General features: G+C 39.5%; 1 protein-coding gene across 2 annotated transcripts in view; it reads left to right on the top strand.

The window, feature by feature from the left end:
- The window catches only part of brinp1 (bone morphogenetic protein/retinoic acid inducible neural-specific 1), a 184,775-nt gene extending 167,217 nt beyond the window's left edge, over positions 1 to 17,558 (top strand). The window contains exons 8-9 of one of the 2 annotated variants that reach the window (XM_034709655.1): positions 6,790 to 7,012; positions 16,189 to 17,558. In XM_034709655.1, coding sequence (XP_034565546.1) covers positions 6,790 to 7,012; positions 16,189 to 17,329 — 1,364 coding nt within the window. In that variant the 3' untranslated portion in view covers positions 17,330 to 17,558. Of the gene's footprint in view, positions 1 to 5,200; positions 5,498 to 6,789; positions 7,013 to 16,188 lie in introns of those variants that run through there. The other variant, XR_004634922.1, reaches the window with a different exon arrangement.
- The last annotated feature ends 1,508 nt before the right edge of the window (positions 17,559 to 19,066 follow it).

Genomic DNA, 19,066 nt, shown 5'->3' with positions numbered 1-19,066 from the left:
TGAGCATAAACTTTAAAGACATGTTTTGGGGACCTCTTAGACCAATATATTTTGATGAAAAGGGTGTAATATGTCACCTTTAAGAACATACTCAGACACATGTTTTTGTTTAGATTTTCTATTACATGGAACAAACATCATGTGGTCTTATATTTCGTTCAGCTATCACTGAGGTGTTTTAGGTTTATGGCATGTTTCGATGTGAATCAGCTGACTAAAGGTGATGTGCACAGCGGAGACGCTCAGCTGGGGGCTGCGGCTGTGCGCCATGTCTCCATGAGCGTTTTTTTTCCTCTGCCGTTGGACTTATTATGACCAGGTTGCGCTCCCGGCTGACAGCTACACGTGCTTATTTTTCTCAATAAGAACGACTAGAAAGAAAACTGGACACTGTGAGTCTAAAATATGTTTCAGTTCAGTTCTCTTGTTGCAGTAAATCCACATGTTGTAGTCTGAGTCTTCACTTTATATGACTGTATGTCCGCGGAGGTAATTTTTATAAACCTGCTCCACACGTTGTTATTCAGAGTTTAACATTTTGTACGCCTCAATATGATCCGTAGCTATTAAATATTATCGGTTATATAATATTATGATTAATCGATAATTGATCGTTAACATTTCCAAAGATCGATCATGGAAAATACTTGAAATTTACATCCCTAGTTTTAAAACAAGAAGACAATATAAAAGAAAACTAAAATTTGAATCTAACATTCTACAGAGACATTGCCTATCAGAGCCACACTAGCATTTCAATTGTGTCACACTTTTGTGCTGTGAATGTTAATCAAAGCCCTAATTTTCTCTCACGTTTGACTGTTTACTTTTCTACTATTACCAAAGTCGAATGTTAAGCAAATTAGATTCATCCTGTCAAAACACTTGTATTGTGTCCTAACACAGTGTTTTTCAACCTTTTTTGAGCCAAGGCACAATTCATACATAAAAAAAAATCCTGAGACACACCACCAACGAAAAGGTTTTCAAAATGACACATTTAGTCTCTCAATATATTAATCTATTTATCTGAGAGAGGGACTTTGCCTACTTCTTTAACTGTGTCAGGGCAAAGCATCTTATTTACAATAGCTTTTGCAGGTATTAATGTCTGCCACAATTTGTGGCTTTTTTCGATTTGGCTATGAGTTCAGCTACTAAGTAGCTAGCTTTGAGAGGTCTTGCAGTCACTGCTGTCATTTTTCTCATAAAGTTGCCTTTTAGACCACCCATATTATGCTCTTCATCCTGGTTACAATTTTGTCCAGGGCCCAGTTTGGAGTTTTCATTTTTCCTTTTTGAATATTTATCCATCGCTGTTGTACGCCTACGTCTTGTCACACACACCTCTCGCGTGTATCATTAATTCTATTGTCTTAAATGAACAAGGTCATAAGTGTACTTTATTTTTAAATTATAATTTAAATTTTCAATTAAGTGAAATTTGATAATGTCCCACGGCACACCTGACGATCTGTCACGGCACACTAGTGTGCCATGGCACAGTGGTTGAAAACCACTGTCCTAACAAATATACACAGAACCTCTTACACTAAGACTCCAAATTCCTCTGCAGGGAGACTTTTTTGGTTCGGCTGCATTTTAAGATGATGATCCAAATAATTTCCACATCAGCTTCATATAAAAATACTACATTTTTCAAACTTCTGCTATAAACCTCTGTTAAAAAGCTGCAATCAAGCTATTATATTGGGGGTTCCAAAAATCTTCATTCTAAACATAGCCTGACAACAGATCTGCTTAGTTTAGCTGATTTGGTTGCACACCCTTCTTCCAAATTCTGTGCTGCATGAATTATTTAGATGCATCATTTTGCTCAGAACAAGTACAACAGAAATCTCAATGGTGCCTAAAAGCTTTGGAAACATTAGATATGATGAAATATTTGTGATTATAAGTCCTGAAGCCAACACATTAAGACGTGATGACATAAGAGGCAATGTGGGGCGACTGTAATCGTAAGAGCTGGGATCCGGATATGATGGTGCCGTACTTTGGATGTGAGTTATTTGGTTTCTTTGGGAGCTGGATCCTTTGTGGCGTTGCAGGTTTAGCGACAGGCATTCACAAATATTGACCTTTCATGAGGGACTGTTTCGATAAAGCATTTCCTGTTGAAGGAATCAGACAATAAGGAGCTGGAGTAGCCTACTTTTTCTAAGAAAAGAGCAAGAGAGGTTCTTGACATCCCTGAAAACTGGGAGGAGATGAATATGGCAAGTTGAAAACATGAGGAGAAGGGACTTTGCCTCTTTGAAGAGAAAGGAAAAAGGAACTCTGACGTGCCTGGAAGGAGAGTGGAGGGAAAAATCCTGACATTTCTCGCCTGTTGCTGAAAAAGAGCTCTCGAGTCTGTGGTTAATGCTGTTAAACTGTCTCGGAGAGGTCTGCAGGGGGGGAACTGGATTACTGTGCAGGTCTTTTTGTGGATTCAGGGATCTGTACTTTTGAGATTTGAGTGTAGAGCGTATTGAGTTTTCCCCCTAAAACATCTTTGTTATCTTTTCCGCCACAAGATGTGTTGTTGAGCCCAACAATGTCATGCAGCAGGCCCGTTAAACTGTGTTTAATATGAACCCAGAGTCGATAGTTATCTTTTTGACCTGACTGCTTACGTTGGCAAGTTTTGGCCTCAAATTGCTCACTCTATTATTTATAATGATGTGCTTAAATTTATCTTCAGAGATAATAATGAGCTACACCGAGTTCCTTGACTCAGTGTTTTCTTAATTCAAACACCAAATAAAAAGGGAAGAAAAAACAGGTTCTTTGGAACATCTCTCCGTCTGTTGTTGCTTTAAAAAGAATCAGAGTTGGTGCTGGAAACAAGGGTCAGAGAGCTGAACTCACAGAGTGTTTGGGGAGACGGGCCGGAGTAACATAAGGACAATCATCACCACTGCTGGGAACAAATGTGTTGAGGCGGCGCTCTTCAGTACGAGTGTGAGAGCACAGAGTAAGAGGGTGTTTACTGCACTCAGGGACTCTATTCTCTGCAAATACTCCCCGCAGAAGCAATCCAAGAGAGTAAACCAGAGACGTCCAAAAGTGTTAACTTGAGAAGAGACAGGACAGGAGTGTGGGTGCTCACTGTCCACTGCAACATCTGAAATAACAAACGGACAGTCTTCTCCAAAAACAGAGCGCATTTTCAGCACCTTTAAAAAGATCATTTTGAGTGTGCTACTGGGAAATGTCTCAGAGTTTGGAGCTAATTTTGAGACAGAATCATATTGTGCTTATGACAACAGTTTCATATCCTTACCTGGGCAACTGAAAACACCAACGCACATGAAAGATGCTACCCTGGGGAATACGTTTCAACATTAAACAATGTTTCCTTGACATGCAATAAAAAAATCTGGATACGTCTGGACAACTTCACCCATTTTGACAGTTTGACTTAACTTTCCAGAGCCAGCAGAATTTTCAACTGCTGATGCTGCTCACTGAGAACCCTTACTTAAAGCTACTATAAAGAGTTTTTGGTGTGTTATGAAACACACTAAATTAATTTGAACGCCTCTAAATTACCTTCAAGAGCAAAAGAATACCCGCTGGGGGGTATTATACAACTGTATATTTTCTTTGGTAAAAATTCTCAATGAGTAATGAATTTGACTCTTAAAGGAAAGCAAAAAAAAAAATAGAACTTTCACGCATACAGGAAAAAATCATCAAAGAGATAAAAGGTTTGTGTTCTGTCTACAGGGGGCGCCAAAATCAACACAAACAGTTCCTCACAGGAGCTTGAAGCTCAATAAATAGTGTCATTGTTAAAACTGAAAGAACATTTCTTTTGAGATGTTTTCACTTCTAAAAGCCAAAATGTGTCTTCAATTTGGTATCAGATGTGTCCTTTGGGGATTCTACGTGGCTTTCAAGGAACATTAGGAAAAAGGACAAACACAATCATTCACAAAACAATAGATTAATTAAAACAGATACAGTTTGAGACAGTGGTCTGAGATCACAGTCTTAAACTCTGCAAAAGAGGGAATTGATATCAACTTTAAAGTCTGTTTGGAGGGTATTCCATGATTTAGGGGCATCAATGGAAAATGCTGATCTACAGCTTTAAGTCATTCTAAAAAAAAAAGTATTTATTTTGTTGTGGAAACTTGTCAATAACCTACACCTGTCATGTGTGTTATAAAAGAAGAGAGAGGACGAACGTAAATACTTGCAGATTTGTTTATAAAAAATAAGAACAGTAAAAATTAAGAACTTTCTTTAAAACAACAGTCTATTTCAAAATACACAAAACCAAAACACTGAAGACCAGAAACTCCCCAAAAAAATTGAAAATAAGTACCCAGAATAAAGACTAGAAGATCACTTGGTACACAGGGCAATGGAGACAACATAGAGAGTAGATTCTGGTGGGGCAACCAGTCGCAGGTGCGACAGCATGACACAGGTGCAACTCATTAGGGCAGTGCACGCAAAAGCTGCTACATACTACCTAGAAATGTATGCAGTATGCAGTACTGCATACTGTTTTTGAATTTAGTATGTAGTTTGACTGCTCTGTTGGATTTGTTCTGCAGTATGCTGAAGTGGTTCATATGGAAGTCAATAATTTCCACAGCACCTAAAAACTGAGTCCACCCCATCCAAACGAAGAAAAAAGAAGAAAAAGAAAAGCAGAACGTTAGCACTGTGCATTGTGGGAAACAGTACGCATGGGAGACTGGTCCGATGCATACTGAGAAATTTACCCAAATCAGTCTGACATCTGGGTAGTTCTGGCATACTGCAGATTTTGCTCTTTTTCATATTCTACATACTACATACTGAATTCTGGCCAAATCAGTATGTACTGCTAGTATAGAAGGCAGTGTCGGAAACAGCCTGTGTCTTCAATTTGATATCAGATGTGTGGCATTTGAGGATTCTACAGAGACTTTCAGTCAAATTATTTTAGAAAAGGATTTATTTTTTTGGTGGAAACTTGTCAAAAACCTGCACTTGTCATGTGCTTAATAAAAGAAGAGAGATGACAGACATCCAGACTTGCAGATTTATGGACAAAAAGTCCAAACAGCAAAAACTAAGAACTTCCTATCAAACAACAGTCTATTTCAAAATACATAAAACCAAAAACACTGAAGACCAGTAAGTCACTAAAAAGGTTAAACTAAGGACACGGAATAAGCATTAAAAGATCACTTAAAACACAAAGCAATCGAGAAACATAGAGAGTAGATACTGGTGAGGCAATCAGTCGCAGGTGTGACAACAAGACACAGCTGCAACTCGTTAGGGCAGTGCACATAATCACAAGGGAGGGAGAACTGAAGCAGGAAGCACTGAACTTACCAAGACTGAACTAATACACACACATGTACAAGAGCATAAGGGTATTGAATGGCAATAGCACACAAGAAATGACAACTGAACAACAACACAAGGAGAACTAAAACAAGATTAACTGATACCAGAAAAGGGAGAGAAAAAAGACCTGAAACACAAGGTAAAAATTGCAATTGAAACAAGTGTTCATTTTTGGTTCTTGTTACATAAAACAACTTAAATCACCTACAGGACACAGTCAGAAAAGTTCACATAATTATCTACCGCATGAAAAAAAAGGAAATAAGAATGGTTTGAATTAATTTTTTTGTAATCCAGGAAGTTAATCCTGTTTTATTGCTGTTTTTGAGAGTTAACCCATGTTTGAAATGGACAACTTAAGAAATAAAAAGACCACATTGGCAAAGAAAAACAACAAAATTATGAGTTTTATTCAAGCAGCAACCTCCGGCCGCAAGAATTGGAGCTAATGCAGAAGTGTTAAAAACTGCAGTTTCTCGGGTGTCCATTGGCTGGCTCCAGAAGTACCGGAAACCAGATACACACCAATTTAAAAAAGCCGATCTTTACAGCCTGGTACCAAAAAACAAGTGTAGTCTGGATAGCTCATTTCTTGATCAGCACACACTGTACGGGGGGTGAATTTTTTCATAACCCGGCAATTTCAAAGATATTAAGATTATGAGTTTTCCCTTATGAGAGCTACAGCTGACTTGATTGACAGGTGGGGAACTCTGTACCTGTTGGCGAGGAAGCTCAAAACCCACCTCCTTTACTTCACACTAGCTCGACAGAAGTTGGGTGGACTTCAGCATATCCAATATGGTTCCCGCTGACGAATGGCTTCAAAACAGGGCTTCAGAAACAGATGGGTGACGTCACGGATACTACGTCCATTATTTATACAGTCTATGGTTTTATCACACGGAGTGTTTCTTACAGTCTGTCGCTTGTTTGTACTTCCACCCAGGATGTTTATCTAGATTAAATTGACTGTTCAAGCTTAAAATTGTGCATTCTCATAAAACAAACTCACAAACCAATAATGTTGACACTCTTTGCATTGTTTGGAAAACACTGCATAGCTTCACAGATGATATGAATCATATTTTGTCACAGGTGTAATAAAGTTAAGAAATGCAAATGCAGCTTTTAGCCATTCCTAAAGTTACCTTCTTAAAATAGTGTGGGAATAAATCCAAAGTGATCTGCTTTTGAAGATGCTCCTCTGATAATTTTGACTTCAAGTAGAATATAAAAATATATCTACATAAATTTACTTCATCCTCAAGTGAAGAAAGCTTCATCTTTGAATCTTTTCTCTAACTAAATGTTTTTTCCTCTTTTTTTTTTTAAATCTTTCTGTCACACCCCCACATTTCCTCTCCACTCCTCGTGTCCCTGTTTGGACATCTGCTCTCTCCTCACTCCATCCCCCCTCTTGTCAACCAGATGAGTTCAAGTCCTTCCTGAAGAGGCTGCCGTCCACTCATTTCCTGCCCATCAGCAGTGTGCATCTCCTTTGGGGCAGCGACTGGGACCTTCAGGCTCGCTACCGACTCCTTCAGAGCTCTCTGGAGATCCAGCGGCTCAAGATCCAGCGTACCGCCCGCAAGCTCTTCGGCCTCAGCATCCGTTGTCACCACAACCCCAACCACCAGATGCCTAGGGAGAGGTGGGTGGAAAATAGAATGTGGATATCCTCAGAAAAAAGAACAAAGGGGAGGCTTTTGCTGTGAATAATTTGTGTTATTTCTTTTCTCATTATGCTGGAAAAGTAGATGTGAAACTGTTATCCACTGATGAGTGACGTCTTTCAAGGAAATTTCTCCTTTGGGAGGATTTTAGTTTGATTGTTGTCTCCTGAACCATGCTCAGTAAAGATGTCATCTATAATATATTTTTACCTATAGTTCTGTTGTTTCTGTCCATCAAGTCGACTTAGTGCCGAGCCTTGCACATGCCCAAAGCACTCTTGCTCACTCTTGTATTTCACATTGCAATCTGAAAAGAAAATGTAGCTGTGGGAGTGTTCTTGATAGGTCATTGCACACATCTGTCACCACCTACAACAGCTAAAGCTTAAGAGCCACGCTGCCGATGTGCTATGGTGTCAGCGCCGCACGGAATACCAGAATTGTCCCTATCTGCTGCAAGAAATGTCAGAAAACACTATGCAAAAAATGCAAAGTTCCCAATTGCCACTTGAAACACCCCTAAATCTGTTCTGTGTAGGGGATGTCACCTTATAAATGGAAAAGAAAGTGTAAAATATTCATTTAAGTGGTCTGAAAATGAGCAGCTGTCAACCGCCGCTGACAGAAAAAGGAGCACACCCACATTTGTGTGCGAGAGTTGGCAAAAGGTTTGTTCTGAAGTGTTATCAAAGAGCCGCAGCGTGCGCTTCCTCTTCCATGGAGTACGCATCAAGGGTGCCTGATGGCACTGGAAATAAGAGCAGCGTGTTTACTTGCTTGCTCGTGTGAGACAGCTTTGCATCAGATGGAGGACTTATTTGTTTTCATCACCTCTGTGTGTTTGTGTGTGAGTGTGCTTTCTATACATGCATGAGTGGGGCGTAAGTGGTCTAATGCAAACACTCGAGTCCTATGCTGCGCTGTACTGTTATGTTTTTATTTACGTTTATTATGATGTTCTGGAAAAAAATGTTTCATTTCATCCCAAGTCTCATCAACAGAGGGGATGATGGGTCCATTATCAGAGATCCATAGAGAAGGTGAAAACCAAAAACATTGTATGTGCAGTAGAGGATGGTTTCATCCATGGAGTACATACATTCCCAGTAATAGATAATATAGAAGGTCATGTCTTTATTTGATGAAAAAAAGAAAAGAAAAGTAGGCCATTGCTTTCACGTGTTCTACAATTCCTGTAAGGTCTTTATTAAGAATGCTAAAACGACTATTTACCGAATTATTTCAACATTAATTTAAATTCCAACTAACCAGACCACCACAATTTATTTAGAACAGCCAAACAAGGGATCACAGAGTCTGCAGCTAGTTGTGTGTATTGGAAATCTAGGTTTGCAGAGTGGAGAACATTAGCAGAGCTAGCACCACCAGCCTCCCGTTCATCTTGCAGGTTTAAGTCCACATGTCCGTGCCAACATAATGCCAAACCATGCAGCGCTAAAGGATGCCATCTGTCATCTGTGTTGGTTTATAGCTGCGCTAGTAGATCATTATAGTATTATGGCATTAGCCAATAACTAGGAGTAAAGCCCCAGGTAGTGTCTAAGCGAGAGCGTGGACAGCATTTCAGACGTACAACTAATGTACAACTTAATCGTTATACGCTTGCCAATGGGAATCCTAAGAAATAAAAGGGAACAAGTAAGGAAAGTAAAACGGAAGGACAGAAAGAAAAAAATGTTTGAAAGAAAGGAAAATGAAATAAAGGAGAAAAGAAAGGAAGAAGAAATTAAGGAAAGAAAGTAAGGAGAAAGAAAGGAGAAAAAGAAAAGAAAGGAAAAAGAAAAGACTAGCAACGAAAGCTTGTTCCACTCTGCTCAGCTCATACAAGAGATATGCCGTGCAACAATATGCTAAAAAAACTCAAAGCTAAAAGCATTGCCTACATTTGACTCTGACGACATATAACTTGTCAGTGTGCTAAGCAACATGTTTAGCTAGCTAGCTAACTAGAAGCTCAATTGTCTGTTACTCAACTTAAAAATTCTGTCTAAGACATGATAAGTCATATAACTGTTTGTAGCTCAGGCTAATACTAACACTCGCTACTGCATTAAATTGGATTCTCTATCATCTGTGCCACTGGGACTACTTCATGAAAGTCCAATTATCAGAAATGAATTGACGCATGTAGCCAATCAGAATCAAAGATTCACAATGACTCCCTACTAAGACTTACCTATGTGTTCCTTTATCCCTGGTTTAAGAAAAAAGAGGCGCAGTATACAACAACAGAGGGGCTTAAATCCTCATTTCTCCTCTGGGCAGCCTGATCAGAGGATGAGGGAATTGATGCACAGCTGAATACCCATAAAGCATCAGCCCAAGTGTTTTCAAAGTGTGAGCCAACAACCTTAGGGAGGCCTTCCAGCACGTCTTCAACCTGTCACTGAGACCGCAGAGGGGGCTGATGATGATGTGAAAAACATCTTGCCTGGCCCCACCGGCCAAGAACGGGAACACTGGGGTTCTAAATGACAGCAGGCCAGATCCCCTGTGAGAGAGTGTTTACATCCCCTCCAGTTCATACATTAGTCCACAATGGGGAGGAGGACACTGTCATCCACCTGCTACTCTGTGCATGGTCCCACTTGGAGAGGCCCTGCAAGAAACATGCTCATTGACTCCTCGAGTGGTTTTAACACCGTCCAAGCTAATCTGCTGGGAAAACTACCTACAGCTATGAATGTGGATTCTCATATTACTCCATCTACATCACAGTTTCTGACACCTGTCTACTTTCTCACTGTTTAGGTTTGAAACTTAGTGTGCAGTGCATCTTTAAAAGGGAGCATGGACAAAATACATACATGCTGCTTAATAACCTGTTCCTCATGCACATGCAAAAAATGCAGGCATAATCATGAATGTGAGTAAATGCACACGTTCATAGCTGGGAATATGCATCTAGTAATTATATGTTGACTGACACATGGGAGAATTAGAATGATGCATTCTCAAAACACAAGCTCCTCCTCAGATTCATTTATCTCATAATTCTCACATGCAGCCTTTAAGCATCAGTGTTATGTCAGCCCTTGTATGCTTTTAGTCTAATTAAATTATGTATGCAAAACAGGGGTAGCTGAAGTCACTTATTACTAATTGCAATTATCATAATGCAAACTGAACATATCAAGTTAGACTTATGTCAGGGTTTTATGCTTTAAATAACACTGGCGCTCCTCATTTGCTTATTAATCAGGTCAGTCAATAAACATATTTACATCAGCTAATGAAAGACAGGCATCAGATCCGTTGTTAGCTTACCATAATCAAGTATGCATATCATCACCTTACTTTTTTTTATTATTTTGGTTTACCTCACCACAACGCGCCCATTCATTACATGCATCGTAAACTGCTCCCGTGAACCCCAACAGCAATAACTGTGTGGAAACTTTATAGCGGGACTATATTGGATTTGCGATTCCATTTCCTGTAATGAGTGCAGTGGCTTGCTTCAAGTAGAATGAACATAGCCGTTTGTCTTTGGTGTATATGATTAATAGTGACAGATATGAAGTAGCATCACTCTCAGCCAAATCATTTGCATCCTGGCTATGCATTGGTTTCAATTATTCATGCTCCAAGTCAAGCATGTTTACAAATATGAGTACACCCTCTATATAATTAATTACTGTCCTAGCTTGTATTGATTTGGACGTGCCATTCTTTTTCTACCAATGTCCAAATTTTGTTTTGCTTTGACTTCTAATTTCCAGTCTCATTAAATAGTTAAGAGTTGTGGTGTGAAGTATAAGCATAATGTGATTTGTGGTTTTCCATCTGATCCACAGGTACAGTTAGCGTCTTGGTCCAGTGCAGTAATAAGTCACTGTCAGGTTCTCAAAGAATGAGGAAAGGCAAGATTATTATTTAACATTTAACATTATACAACTACTTATTACCTATTTTAAAAGGTCCAACAGCTTAAAGCTATTGGCTATGAGCACATATATACCCGCTCTGCCTCTAGCTGTAATAGCCTAATGGTTCTGTATATGGTTATTGTCTGCACTGTGGCCCCTATCATGTTTTCTATATGTGACTGTTACAACTGTGCTCTAACTTCTTTTTACTGCCTCTTCTAACATAGCCCATGAAAGCATAATTAAGCTACACAAGGTTTAAACACACTGTAGTTGTACCAGATAAAACAGGTATGACCGTGCATGTCAGCTCTCTTTGAACATAGAACCCTTGCATTTGTGTTACGCCCATTACAAATTAATGCGCCACAGCTATAATCTTAACAACCTTATCACAGCCATGGCCATAGTCATAATCCCAGCTAAAGCTTGTGTCCATTAGCCTTTGTAGTGGTCAGTGAGAAGGCTATAGCTCCACCACATGAAGGGGTGATCTCCTGCATTATAATACAGCCCAGCCTTTCCAACCTGAATTAGAGGAAATGCAGAACTACAACCTTCTCTGAGGCTCCGTATTATCACCTTGTTGTTAAGACTTATTTTTATGTCTGTGGCCCATCTGTTGTTTTCTTTCTTTTTTTGTCTTTAATTGGAGGCAGACTCCTTTATCCAGCTCTGTTGTTCTCTTTTTCTCTTTGTGTTCCTTACTCCAACAAAGGAGGGTGCAGGGATTCTTGTCATCTGAATACAAGGGCTGTTTGATGCCCTATTATAAACATGAGGTATTTTTACTTTGTTTAATTAGACCAGTCGAAGCCAAATTATTGTTTTTTTTGGAAACAAATAAGACAAAAGTAAAAACTATGACTCGTGATCCACTCATACAGCTTGTTAGGGCAGGTGGTTATTTTTTTTAGTGGTTATCAATGTATTTCTTTATAGTAATGGAAATAAATTCGCACACTTCCCTATTGATTTCACAAAGCATATTGCCAAAATAATATTAAAGCACATGTGTTATAGACCTAGAGTTTTACATTAAAGAAAAGTGTATTTGGTCCGAAGTAAAGATCCAAATCTGATCCACAGGTTGCCTCGCTCATCAGTCATTATTGGGAGCACCTGTGAATGAGAGTTTGGGTTTGGATGCATGCCTGAATGGATGAATCAGAGTTTGAATTTGGATATATGAGTTTTTCCTTTTTAACAATAGTTTTCTTTCCACCTAATAAATTATTCCCTTTTTGTTTTTGGCCAAATTCCTTTGTTAATCTACCCTTTGGTAGTGTTAGTGTATGTCTGCTGGGAATGATACTTCCTAAAGCATCTTACAGAAAAAATGTTTTTTTTTCTTTTCCTTTTGATTTTATTATTTAGTGAAGTGTTCCTTAGTTTCCAACACCGCGACCCTTTTCCTTCAGCTTTCAGTTTCAGGCGAAACGTTACACATATCACCCACAACATTTTGCAGCTTTGTGCGATTCGCTCTTGTCTTGCGTCTAATTGAGGAGATGAGCTGTCAGCATCTCCACCTTTTTGCTGCGCAGAGCTGCGATGTGCACTCTGCGATGTGCACTCTCCTCCTGATAGCAGTCAATCCTGTCCACATAAATATGATGAGCTGAAAGTGGGGATGGGCTGCTTCTAACAAGTTTATTTTGGAGGCGATTCACGACAGCTGTGATACAAATTTCACAGTTTATAACCAGCTTACTTCCAGGAATTAAACACTCTGTCATGTGTAATGGCACAGTCTGTAGTTACGGAGGTTTAGACACAGACAGCCCTTTTTTTAACCTTTTTTTTTTGCACATGCTTTATGAATTAGACGGTGTCTGGTTAATTTGCATAGGTTTAGCAGGGGCAAAAGCAGAACAATCCTTTTGTGAATCAGGGCCAGAGTGTTTGTTCAAGGTCTGGGACTGTTGTCGTATGATATGAGCAATTTAAATATTGCTTGTGTCTTTAACAATTTATGTGTAGCGTAGGCATTCATCTTTTTTACTCCACACAAGGCCACAGATGAAGCTCACCTATGAGAAAGAGCACAATGTCTATAATGTCAAGTGCTAAGATTACTTTGAATCACTCATTTAAAATGTATGCTTACTCTTTCATAAATGTTAAGAGTCAGCATTCAGAAGGTAGCTGTGCTTTGGTATGTGAACTAGCTAATGTAAATATAGCAAGTCATGGCCACAGTATCTAGGGAGAGCCAGAATGCTGGCATATCTGTACTTGGTCGCTCCTCCTGTATTCAAACTGGAACAGTCGGCAAACACAAGCTGAGAAAAAGAAACACAATACACCCATCTCTCTTTAAGACATTTCACATCAAACTACAGTTACAGAGAGGGAATAGAAAGACATGAAAAATCAAAAATTCTGTGCCTGCACCAGAAGAGTAAGACATTTCATCTCTCAGGAAGAGGCAAGAGCAGACATCAGCACATTGGTACACTTAGGAAATTGCTCCCCAGAAGTTGGATACCAAGCCTGCATGGAACAAACAAATGGGGGAACCATTGATTGACATCATTCAGTGGGATTCTGCTTTGGAAAGACAACGTGAATTCATGACAACAGTACCACAGAAATCCAGATAATGCATCAGTCAGTAGATTGAAGCCAAGCTGTAATTTAGAGGATACTGTACTTCATCTTTTAGGGTTGTCAATTCTGACTTGCTGTGTCAGACTGAAGCTAATATTCTCATGCTGCTATCTCATGTTGCAAACAGATATCAATCCTCAAGCTAACTCCAACCAAGACATGGCGCTCTGAATCAGATTAAATGTTTGCCAAGAAGATTAAAAGCCATAAATCTACAAACAGCAGCACCACTCAAAGGACATCCAAAGCATTATTCAGAGACACGTTATCTGACACAGCTGTAATATGAAGAAACTGCTTTGACAAAAAAAAACAATCTAACAGACAAAATGATGAAATAACACTAACCCTACTCAGTGTCTGTGTCATTACATCAAAGAGGAAGAGTATACATCGTCGCCAGACTGGATGCAATCTACTTTTGTCCACAGAGAGAAAGCGTAACTTGTGACTCATGCAATTATACATATTGCCAGAGGGAGAGCTGGCAAAATTCAACCATAGAAAATGTAGTGAATGGCTGTCTCTGATTATGCTTAATCTATAGGAGATTAAAACAAACCAACTGTTAATCATTCTATGTGGAGTTATAATCTGTGCAGATGCCATTAGGCCAAGAAGAATGGCATCTCTTCTTCTGGATGCCGTTCTTCTTGGCCTAATGGCATCAGTTCTACTCTTTTAACCCCTTGTTTCCTTAGAGAGAGTTACCATCTTTCATGTTCTGTTGTAATGTTTGCATTTGAACAACTTGGCAATTTCCATACAAGCAATGTCACTTTTAAAGGAAACACAAAACCAGATTGTATACTGATCATTGATTAACATTTAAAAATCTTTGTCATGTTTTTTAGTGAAGAAATACAAAGTGTGATTGCATGCAGATTATGTGATATTCTACATTTACAAATCTTCCCAAGGTTATTATCCAATGCAGCAATGGCTGTATGTACTTACTCAACATCTAATAAGAGTGTGGAGTACTTTTGGAAGAAATGTAACCATTGTAACTATAAATAGTCAGTATCACTCAAACCCCCCGTGAGGTATTTGAAACTGTTGAAGAACCTTGACTGGTTGACTTAATAGTTTGAGGATGAATTTATATTGTTATATTCAAATTGGCAAATATGACTATTAATCATATACCCAAATACATTCTTGCAACTCATTTTATTAAGTCTGTAGAGCAGAATGTTTTATTTAAAAATGAAAGAGGTGAAAGAGGATTATACTCAGGGGTATATGAACAACTATACAAATATTAGAAATACCATTTTTGTTTGAAAATTGTAATACAAATTAACAAGACAGTGATTTGAAGATTGCACTGATTTGACTCCCTGTAAATCAATAGTATTTCTTTAGAGCTAATGCTTTTAAAAAGACTATTTTGTGTAGGAATATATATATAAACAGTATATGCTTCGAGCTGCTGGTACTTCCCAAAATGCATACTGCCAAAGTCTATTTTTCTTTTTCCCGTGCAAAGGGGCAGAGGAATGGGACCTTGTTACTGCTAGTGTATCTTACCTTAAGCTAACTGTAGTGATAGGTAGATGAAGCCTCATGACTCTCTGGAGCTACTTTCAATTTGTTTTAAAAAAGATCAATGCTTTCAAGCTTCAATCTCAGCAAACACAGTGACATTTGGTGGCTTGTTAAACTTATAGCAGCCTTTTTTTTAAAAAAAAAGTCTGACGCACCGATACACCTCTGATGTCATTTTAGTCTATTTGAGAAATAAACTCCAGTGTTCTATAATCTCCACTCTTCTTGTCTCACAAATGTCACACAGTTTAGGTACAAAACTTTCTAAACTGTCAAGCTGAAGGATGCACTTTTTGAATCTGTGACGTTCAAAGCTTCATACGTCACCAGTCACCAGTCACATCACATTCCATCTTCGGTACAAGCTCCAACACTTTGCTCTGTAGTCATTCGGTTCACTTGAGTGAAACAGGCTTTGGAGCTCACCCCTAAACTGAAGCAAAAGTTGGAGGACTCAGACTATGTGCTCCCATTGTCCTCTATAGGTGATCTGTTCTGGGCTCATTTTGGGTATGGCTTGGGGGCTTTGTGGCTTGCTGAGAATGCAGTGTCATCCATCATAGTTAATGCTTAGGTTCATTAACATGTCAAGCCAACCTTGACCAGCTCTTCTATCTTGAAATCAGGATTCAGAATTCACCTCCCATAGTTGGAGAAGAAGTTCCAGTATACTGTCAAGATGACAAGGAAAGATGCCTGAGGGGAAAGAAGAGACAAGATAAGAATAGCAAGTGATGCCTTCCACCTAAGGGAGATAGCACGACTCCTCCCCCATGAAGGGAAGAAATTATCCTACTCACTGAATACCCTGACTACATGTAGAAAGTTCTCATGTATGCATGGCTGCCAAGCATTCAATCCCCCTCTTTTTCAAATTACTTTAACACCTTTCATTCCATTGAAGCCATCGATGTCCGCTCAGTTGTGTGAGTTTTACGACTGTGAAGGTTGATTGTCACTCACAGAGATGTCGGAACCAAAAGTGCAAGACAAAAACACAATATGGCAAAGAACTTTTGGTAAAACAATGCTGAAACGATACAGTCTTGCACTTTTGATCTTACAAATGTCTTTTGTTTTCTCTTCTCCTTTCTTCTTAGGTCTGTGATGCAATGGCTCAACAGGGTTCAGTCCTTCCTCTACTGCAATGAGAACGGGTTCTGGGGGACCTTCCTGGAGAGCCAAAGGACATGCGTATGCCACACCGGTGTCACTCTATGCCAGAGACCAATCCCATGTGTCATTGGTGGTAACAACAGCTGTGCCATGTGCAGCCTGGCCAACATCTCCCAGTGCGGCTCCTGCAACAAGGGTTACAAATTGTACCGCGGTCGCTGTGAGCCCCAGAATGTGGACTCAGAGCGCAGCGAGCAGTTCATCAGCTTCGAAACTGATCTGGACTTTCAGGACCTGGAACTCAAATACCTGTTGCAGAAGATGGATTCGCGATTGTACATTCACACCACTTTCATCAGCAACGAGATCAGACTGGAGACTTTCTTTGACCCTCGATGGCGTAAGCGCATGTCCCTGACTCTGAAGAGTAACAAAAACCGGATGGACTACCTCCACATGATAATTGGTCTCTCAATGAAGATCTGCCAGATGCGAAACAGCAGTATTGATCCCATGTTCTTTGTTTATGTCAACCCGTTCAGTGGTAGTCACTCAGAAGGCTGGAGTATGCCCTTTGGGGAACATGGCTACCCACGCTGGGAAAAGGTACGACTGCAGAACTCCCAGTGCTTCAACTGGACTCTGCTGCTCGGCAATCGGTGGAAGACCTTCTTTGAGACGGTGCACATCTACCTGCGTAGCCGTGCTAAGATCCCGACTGGCCTGCGCAATGACACAGGACAGGGTCCAGTGGATCTTGCAGACCCTAACAAGCGTCAGATCTACATCAAAATATCAGATATCCAAGTGTTTGGCTACAGCCTACGCTTTAACGCCGACCTGCTCCGTAGTGCCGTGCAGCAGGTCAACCAGTCGTACACACAAGGAACTCAGTTCTACTCCTCCTCGTCTGTTATGCTCCTGTTACTGGACATTCGGGATCGTATTAACCGCCTTGCCCCTCCATCTGCACCTGGAAAACCCCAGCTGGACCTCTTCTCTTGTATGCTTAAGCACAGGCTCAAGCTCAACAACAGCGAGATGATTCGAGTAAATCATGCCTTGGACATGTACAGCACAGAGATACTAAAACAATCAGATCACCTGACTGCTAAACTCTGCTGAACATAGTCAAATTAACACAAGGACAGCAAAGAGAAACACCCAACAAATGAACTATGAGGGGATATTAATCCTAATTTTGTTTTCTCTTTTTTCATTTTTGGACCTTTTCTGCCTTTTGATGTAATGTTAACTTTGTAAGCATAATTCTTAAAGTGAAAAAGGAAAAACGCAGGATGAAAAGCATTTCAGGCAGATAAAGAAGATAAATGGAACCACTATAAGGACTGTATCATATTTGTCCCAGCATGTCTGTCATTCCCTTAAAGAACTCAAAAGAGAGAGAGTGAAAAAAAAAAAAGAAATATTAAATATATTTACTGGTGAAAAAGAGGCCTTGATTTTACTCTGAGGGATCAAAAGGTTTTATCTGAAACTGCCATTCTTTATTGAGAAAAAAAAACATTTTTAAAGGAATAATGACACAACACAAGGGCAGAGCAGATATCCTTTTATTTCAGCAAATGTGCAAAACATTTCAGACATAATGCAGAGTTTAATATTCAAGATGTTTATACATTGTAAGGATTAAATAGCCCTAGCAATTATGTAGTCAACACATTACTTCTAGACTCTATTACATTTCAAACTCACAGCAGATCTGCATTGCTCTTTGTGAGTTATGAGGCACTCTGTCATTGTTCTGACACACACGGCACACAGCAGGGCGGTAATGGATAGTCATGTCAAATAACAAAAGCCAGCTGTTTATATATACATATATATGTGGGTGAATGTGTGTGTATGTGTGCGTGCGAAAGTGTGCAAATCCCTTTTCTTTTATTCTTTTGGCTTGATGCTTATTGCTGTTTGTTAATTGAATGTGTCATTCGAGACTGACTCCGGTCAAAGCTACTAAAAAAAAAAAAACAACTTGCATTTGGAGCGCTTCTTCCCGTGTTTGAGATTCAAGCTGTGTTTTTCACAAGGCAGTACCTCCTGGTGCGTGAGTGCAATATTGTGGTCTGAAGATTTAACAATCAATGCTATTTTGTACAGCTTTGCAAAATGTACATGTTGTGACTGCTGATTCGTGGAGCTTTTCAGCACCAAGAGCAAAGTGTAAACATTCATCGTTCAGGCACATTTGCGAGACAACTTAAAGCCATACACTTCCCCCGAGGTAGACATGCGCCGAGACATAAAGTTCATCCCTATTTCAAAAGGAACTTACTTCATTCCACCAGATAAGAAAACAGTTCCATTTGTATGTTTTTTATTTGACTCTCTCAGTTTTAAGATAAGAGCACAGCAAAAAGACAGGTGACAAGAGGCGGCGTATTATGTCGGATAAGGATCGTGTTGTAAAGCCATTGATTCGCTCTGTTGTGCCACAGGTAAAAGAAAAAAAAAGAAAAAAAAGGAAAAAAAGAGATGGTGATATTAAAGCTTCAAATACCGTTCTGCCAGTGTTAAATCTGTAAGCTTTTTACGATTGCAGTATTTCTTTCCAGATTTGAGATTAACCTTCTTTTGCATGTTGCTGGAAACATCAACGAAGCTGCGACTTTTTCTTTTCGACACTCGCGAACTACAAACTGAAACACTACCTATGTATTGTTGGTCACGATTTATTTGGGTAATCTGATGCTGAAGCATTGCTATTGATGGTGTGTTTTGTTGGTCCAGACCATTACCTGCATGATTATTAACAAGAACAACAAAGGCAAGGCTACTCATGTCATACAATCTAACAGTTTTTAACATTGAACTCAAATAAAGAGACATCATTATTGCTGC

Source organism: Notolabrus celidotus, chromosome 19 (assembly GCF_009762535.1).
Source record: "Notolabrus celidotus isolate fNotCel1 chromosome 19, fNotCel1.pri, whole genome shotgun sequence".
NCBI lineage: Eukaryota > Metazoa > Chordata > Actinopteri > Labriformes > Labridae > Notolabrus > Notolabrus celidotus.
The sequence above is the reverse complement of the archived record's forward strand: the minus strand, read 5'-3'. Positions and strand labels throughout refer to the sequence as shown.